General features: G+C 46.3%; 1 protein-coding gene across 1 annotated transcript; it reads right to left on the bottom strand.

Annotated features, from left to right (window-relative positions):
- Positions 1 to 245: 245 nt before the first annotated feature.
- Positions 246 to 6713, bottom strand: Sertad4 (SERTA domain containing 4). The gene is made up of 3 exons (XM_008824809.2): positions 6527 to 6713; positions 5240 to 5349; positions 246 to 2775 (listed from the first exon to the last, which is right to left on the bottom strand). The coding sequence occupies exons 1-3, from the start codon at positions 6699 to 6701 to the stop codon at positions 1930 to 1932; spliced, it is 1131 nt and encodes a 376-aa protein (XP_008823031.1). The 5' UTR covers positions 6702 to 6713; the 3' UTR covers positions 246 to 1929.
- Between the last annotated feature and the right edge of the window lie 644 nt (positions 6714 to 7357).

The following is a 7357-nucleotide window of genomic DNA, read 5'->3' as shown; positions in this document are numbered from 1 at the left end:
GCTTTGTAGACCAGACTGTCCTCAATCTCACAGAGACCTGCCTGCCTCCGCTTCCTGCATGCTGGGATTAAAAGTGTGCACCACCACACCTGGCTAAGTTTACTTTTAATGAGTTCTTTTATTTTGAAAACACCCGTGTGGCCACCATCCCCTAGTTCTAGATGTTTTGAAGGTTTTTTTTTTTTTTTTAAATAGAATCATGGGAAAGAGAAACAGCCATTAAAGTAAAATCTTAAATGACTTAATGATTTTTGATCATTTTAATAAATATATATCAAGAAAACCCCACTTTATTACAACACATTCGTGTACAAGCATCTATCATCTAAATTTTCAACATCAAATATTGAAAATAAAGGACAAAACATTACTAGACTATGCAGCCATAACACAGGAACATGTTTTAAAAACTGGTCCTTGCGGACAATCGCCCAGACGATCCCTACTCATACACTGTATGAATGAGATCTATATTTAATATTAATAGCAATAAAAAAGCCTCATCTTGGAGAGAGTGGGAGAACTCACTTATTGCCTCCATTTGGCCTTAGGTTCCTTTGAAGAATTGTTTAAAAAGACCCAGGTCAACCAGATCAGTCCTCAGCCTTGACAATGAAAATACAATTCAGGTAGAAGAGCTGGCTGGATTGGTCCAGAGCGCCGCCATGAACACGCTCGCAAATGGACAAATTCAAGGTTCTGTTGAACACTGAACACTGGCCATAAATGCATGGTGACGAAGCAAGTCCCATTTCTCCAAAATAACGTTCTGCAACCTAAAATCTTTACACTCTTTAAGATAAACGGTATTGACCACCACGTCATTATTAACATTGTGCTTCTTAATCAACAGCAAAAGTCATATATAAAAAAACCACATGCTTTTATAATCTAAACGAGTGAAATGATGCAAAACAGATTAAAGTAGAGAGCATGCCACAGGCTAGGGAACTTCACTGGACACAAAAACAAAACAACCCAAAGCCCAAAAAGCCCAGACCCAGCAACAGAGCGTTGCCATGGAAAAGCTTGGGCTGCTCGAGCTGGTCCCTAACAGCCTTCCTTCCCTATTGTCTCCTCCAACCCTATCCAAAAATGTCAGACCCACAGCCACTGGGCGTCACAAAACAAAGGAAGGAGATGTTGAATCAAAAGTTGAACACAACAGTTCAAAGATAAGTTTCCAAACCACATGGATCCACCCTGTGTGTTTTTTTCCTGTTCATTAAATCCCTGCTGTAACTGATTTATCCTTAATTTTCACATTGGCAAAAACTAAGATAAAGTAAGGCACCGAAAATCGCCCTGTATACCACCTCCCTAGTCACCTCATCACCCATCATAGGCAAGCCAGGAACTCGCAGGGAAGTCTCCAGACTGTAGACTGCTGTCCTTCTAGGTATGTTTCATCACGCCACATCCTGCTCCACAGAAATGCGTCACAGCACCATGCAGTCATCTTACCCAGCTTCCCATCTTCAGCCTTTTATTCGGAAAACAAAACAATACTGCACCACACGGAAGCAGCACACACCTCTGCTGGCTGTATTGATCCATTTACCAGTAACTACCTAATTGGCAAACGTGTTGAATTTCCTCGGCTGGCGGCAGGCTCCTCTGAGGGGTGACAGCATCTCCCAAGGTCACACGCCCCCGTCTAATCTACCAACGTTTTCTTTTTCTTTTTTTTTGTAAGAAAACTAAGGTATACTTTTAAGCATGAAGTCGACTTTTCTTGGCAAAATCACATTTATAAGTAGCTTGCTGATGCTTACTGTACAGATGTTTGTGCAATCTGCTCTCCAGGCATTGAAACCACACGGCATGTTCACCGCATAATTTTATCAGTTGTACAAAACTACAAAATCCATTCAAAATAAAATTTAGGAGCGCTAATTGACCGTGCCGTGCGCTTCGTGCCGAGGACGGTCACACTTTGCTTGCCCTACTGCAGCACAGCTTGGTCCCTGGGGAGGGCTTTTTCCTCACCGACTTTTTCCAGGACTGACTCTCACGGTTTTTCTCATTATAGCCAGTCTCAAAATAATCATAAAACTGGCCTTTGCACTCAAAATCAAGGTCGTTTTCCACAGGCTCATGGCCGAGGGGGTCACCATCTCTGCTGGCCTCGTGACTTCCTTGCCCTTCGTTGAACTTGGCCTTTTCCTGGACACCAAATGACTTTACGTTAGTGACAAAGATTTCATTGGCAGGTATCTGGCCATCGCTCTTGTAAACGGGTGGACCGCCTAAGTCAAAGTCCATGTGATGGGAACAACTGGGTAACGGACGAGGGGAAGGAGAGGAAGAGGAGGGAGAGGAAGGAGAGGAGGAGGGGGAGGAGGAAGAGGAAGGAGAGGAGGAGGGGGAGGAGGAAGAGGAGGAGAAAGGGGAGGGGGAGGGGGAGGAGGCCGCGGCGGCCACTGAGGCACTTCCAACACCAGTGTTGAGAGAGAGGGGCAGATTCAGGTAGTGCCCACCACATTCCTGGTAAAAGCAGCAGGCGTGGAACCTGTCGCACTCCTCTCTGGCCACCCTCGGTCGTTTCCGGTAAGGACAGTCTTGAGCCATGAACCACTCTTGGGCAGATGTGCCACTGAGGGAGCAGGTGGGGAGGCACCAGCTGTTCTGCAGGACAATCTCCCCGTGGATCCTCTTCATCAGGTTGTTGATGAGGACGGATCTCCGAAGGTACACTTCCGGGTCATCAATGAATTTGAGCTTTTCCAAGGACATGTAAAGTATGTGGGCTCTCTCCTCAAAAACGGAGATGGTCTAAAATCAAAACAAGAGAAAGCTTAAGAAATGGACTCTGTGTAGACATCGTCACCCCTATTTCGTTCTTGGTAGAGTCTGGGAATGGTGCTCTCTGTTTCCCCATGGGGTTGTTCAGGCAGCTGGTCCTAGTGCTGCAGGTGTCCCCAGGCCCACCTGTTTCCCAACTCACTGGCTTGGCCAAACACGATCCAGCCACAGGGTGGACCTCAGCAGGACCAGTAGGTTTAATCCTTAATGTCACAGTGCCGGAGAAGCTGAGGCTCAGCTAACCTCAGCTAAGCTGTCAGGGGTCAGGCCAGCAGTTACCGTGAGGGGGTGGGACAGGCCTGACGCTGCGTGGAGGATTGAGGTCCCTGGCTACACTTTGGTTCCTGAGCTGGTCGTCAGTGAACGGGCATGCTCTGGGTGAAGTGTGTCCAGCTACACTTGTGTTTGCAATGTGTGTGCGGTACAGTGGTAAACGTCTTTTAAATATGCAAGATGCAGGCTCTACTGGGCACGCCTCGGTCTGGACTGGCCATCAAGAGCACCACATCTGGCTTTTGGCACTGCCCTTTCATGCCTGCAAGCGGCCTTGCTTGGTAAGAGGGAAGGAGCAACCAGTGAGGCGCAGATCTAAGCAGGACCTGGTAGCTTAAGGACCCGGGCCAGCTGGGGGCTGGCAGGAAGGACAGATGCAGAAAGAAACAGGGTGCAGTCGTGGGTTGTGTGAGGTTGTTGCTGGGTGATGGCTGTTGCAAAACCCCTGGCAATTGTTATTATTACAATTATTATTTCTGGATTGAAAGATTTTTTTTGAGACAAGGTCTTGCTACATAGCCAAGGCTAGCCTGGAACTCACTATGCAGCCCAAGTTGGCTTTGAATTTGCAGTAACCCTGCTCTACATCTCAGTCCCTGGGATTACAGGTATGTGTCACCATGTCTGGCTTTTCCCAGTAGCAATTGGAAAGGTGCTAGAACCACAACACAGAAACTGAAGAAACGAACTGCTTGTGACCTGGAGGCCAAGCTTCTAGGTCAGGAAGAAAAGCAAGCCATGGGCCGAAGAGATGGTTCAGTGGCTAAGAGCACTGGCTGCTCTTGCAGAGGACCCAGGTTCAATTCCCAACACCCACATGGTAGCTAACAACTGTCCATAAGTCCAGTTCCAGGGGATCCAACATCTTCTTTCTGACTTGCACAGGTACTGCATGACACGGGTATACTTATATACATGCAGGCAATACACTCGTATACATAAAATAAAAATAACAAACAAAAGTATTTAAAGAGAAAGGAGAAGAAAAGCCCTGTGAGGGACTGTGGATTAAGGAAGCTAACCAGAGGCCAGGTCAGGACCACACCGCAGGCAGGAAGACAGCGCCTGCCAACACACACTGGCATCTTTTACGACAGCAGCAGAAACTGAACTGAGATGCTGTGCATCTGGACTCTAGGCTCTAGCTGTCCCTCTCTGGTGAGACCAGTAGAGTTCTCAAAGGCAACCATACAGAAACAATAAAACCCCCAAATAACCAAAATTGATGTATTTCAAAGCTCATATGTGCAGTTCTCTAAAATATTTATTATTTACTTGTTTATTTGTATGAGTGTTTTGCCTGCACGTATGCAAGTGCACTTATGTGTGCAATTCCACAGCTATCAGAAGAGGGCACTGGATTTCCTGGAACTGGAATTATAAACTATTGTTAGCTGCTATGTGGGTGCTGGGAACTGAACTCAGATCCTCTGCTAGGGCAGCCAGTGTTCTTAACCACTGAGCTGTGGCTCCAGCCCCTAGTGCTCTAACCACTGAGCATCTCCCTAGCTCCAGGTGCCCAGTTCTTAATCTCATGCACTCTTCCATTGTTTTTTTCTTACTACGTGTGCAAAAATAAATAATAAATAATAAATAAATAAATAATCTGGCTTTGGTCCTTTCTTGGGAATTAATTTTATATTTCAACAAATTTGACATGTATCAGGATTCATCAAGAAATGAATGTCTGTACCCCACACATCCTAGGGACAGGGAACAGATTCCCAGGAAGTCAGAAGCACCCTGGGCAGTCCTCCAACTCTGCACACACAGAAGTAGTCCTGGTCGTGTGGGAAGATCTCAGTCTAGGGATTGTCAAGAAAGACGAGAGCCTTTCCCAACACATGACATTGCAAGGCAGCCCTAACTTTCAATGCAACTTGGGAATATTAAATCACAGGCAAAAGAGATGTGTGTTCAGTTGCATAATTTTGTTTTTTTTTTTTTCCTGTGGAGAGACTCTCCTGTCTCTCTCTTCAAGTACTTGTGAAAAGATAACACAGGACCCCCCCCCCCCAAAGTGACAGGGATTAATGTGGACCACAGAGAAGGGGTTCATTTCTACTGCTTGGGTGGAATAACGATTTCAGGAAATGGTTCAAGCAAGTGTTGCGAAGTATCTTAAGCTCTTAGTAAAAACACTGACTATGAGGAAACCTACTTTCTGGCCGCAGCTGCTGGGAGGGGGGTGAAGGGCCTCTTCATGCTTCCTCTTGAAGTACGCAGTCTTGGATGTGGTTGTAGGATTTGGAATTCCCCTGTAATGTGATCCTGTGGTAATAAATCAGATACGACAGATGACATGCAGCCTGCCAGAAGTTCTCCAAGCAAAACACTTCCTTTTCGTCTAGTGGACAACTTGGTCATATCCCTGTCTCTACATGCGACGATTAAAAATGCACATGAGTCTTAATAGTTGCTAGCCCACGAGTCACATGGACCTGTGTAGGCAAGGATTTCTAGGCAACAGCAGAGGAACACAACACCTTTCAGCGTTTAAATACTTAGAATCTTAAACTCCAAGCACAGGCAAACAGCAAAATTCAGAGGACTGTAACAGCTCTTCAAATCGTTTCATTAAATTCAGACAGCTCCTGCCAGCTCACAGGTACCCATGTAGAACTATGGATACCAAGCACTTTCAGAATGCATACCCACACATGGCAGTTAAGACCATTCCCTCTTTTAAAATGCAAATTTATGGGCCAGGTGTGGCAGCACATGCCTTCAACCCCAGCAATCAGGAGGCAGAGGCAAGAGAATCTCTGTGAGTTCAAGGCCAGCCTGGTCTACATGGTGAGTTCTAAGCCAGCTGGAGCTAGAGAGTCTCAGTCTCAAACAATCAAACAAAAACCAAGTAAAATACAAATTTAAATATTTAAAGGTTAAAATTTAAACTTGGGGTAGTAAGATCTGTTTTGCTCTGGAAAATGTAACACATGAATACAGTCTGAAGAGGGAAACTTTAAAACTTTTTCAGCAAAAGACTTCCCTGAATTTTGTTTTGTATTTTATTTTTTAAAAAGAACTAGTATTGCACAAAACTCAAAGGAACTTATTTGAGACTCTAAGAATTAAAAGCCAGGAAGACCATTTTTGTTGGCTTAACGTTTTCTTTGCCAAAGTCAACTATGTGCTCCATGAACAGCAGAGGGGTGGATACTACGTGGTGACGTGTAGAGTCCTTTATACCCTGTGAGACAGAGAGCTCACTGTCCAGCCCATGGGGGCTTCTACAGCTCTGAGAACCACATAGTTCCACAGGACAGAAAAACCAAAATCTAATCGTGCAGTATTTGGTTCTTTTAAAAACACAGTGACTTATCCCCAAGCAGGTAGACACAGGCTTCATGCCATTTAAATCCACCTCCTTCCTTTCCCAGGAGCCGAGCCCAAGTCAGACTAGACGCCACCTTCTGTCTATCTAAGGGGAGGTCAAAGGCACTACCTGCCAGTGGGGGACCAGCTCCCTGGTCTCCCTGCAAAGGAACTTGCGCTGGCCCTGGGGGGCTTGGACCTCTGTAGCTGTCAGCCTCCCATAGCGTTTGGTAACCGGCAATTTCAGCAGCTCCTTCAGAGACAATGGGTTCACAGAATCTATTCATGGACAGGACCAGAGTCATCTCTGACAGCCTCAGATCTGGAAAAAAAAAAAAAAAAAAAAAAGAAAAGTAGGGGTGGGTTGGGGTCGGGAAGCAAACAGCCTGCTTAGGAGGTGGTGGCGGGGATGGCCCCAGTCAGCATCTTCATCGTAGGCTCAGGGATCTTTTACTTCCTGGCCCCTTCACCTCAAACCATCTGATTGTTCTTCTAGAGAAAGCTCAGCAACCTCTTGCTGCTATGAGCTCAGCCTCTGCTGGCAGTCTGCATTTCCGGGCGGATCTTTAAACTCCTTCCTCATTGTTCTGAGTCCCCCAGCCCTCTTCCAGCAGCTGCTCTGCCTTCTGAACACATTTTCCTTATGACCTTCCCACAGAAAACCGACCACTAAGAGGCAGCGCCAGAAGCCCGGTGTTTCCTTCTATTAATAAGGTGAAATCAATTTTCTAGTCAATCCTCTGGGAATCCCCCTTTGATGAAATCTGCTAATCAATCAACGTGGGGGGGGGGTCCTCCACCATCCTCCCAACACATGGTGGGACTGAGTCTCTCCTGGTCTCCTGTGCCGCCGGCCTCCTCTCCTCTGCGGGCCATTCCCTCTCCCCTGATCTGGGGTTTCCTGTACTCTCCTCCCAGGGAAAAGCAGACAGACACTCGGTAGTTGTTTCCACAGCCCTGA

This window comes from Nannospalax galili, unplaced genomic scaffold (genome assembly GCF_000622305.1).
Source record: "Nannospalax galili isolate Female #2095 unplaced genomic scaffold, S.galili_v1.0 scaffold648, whole genome shotgun sequence".
NCBI classification, from domain to species: domain Eukaryota; kingdom Metazoa; phylum Chordata; class Mammalia; order Rodentia; family Spalacidae; genus Nannospalax; species Nannospalax galili.
This window is presented reverse-complemented; position numbering and strand designations above follow the sequence as displayed.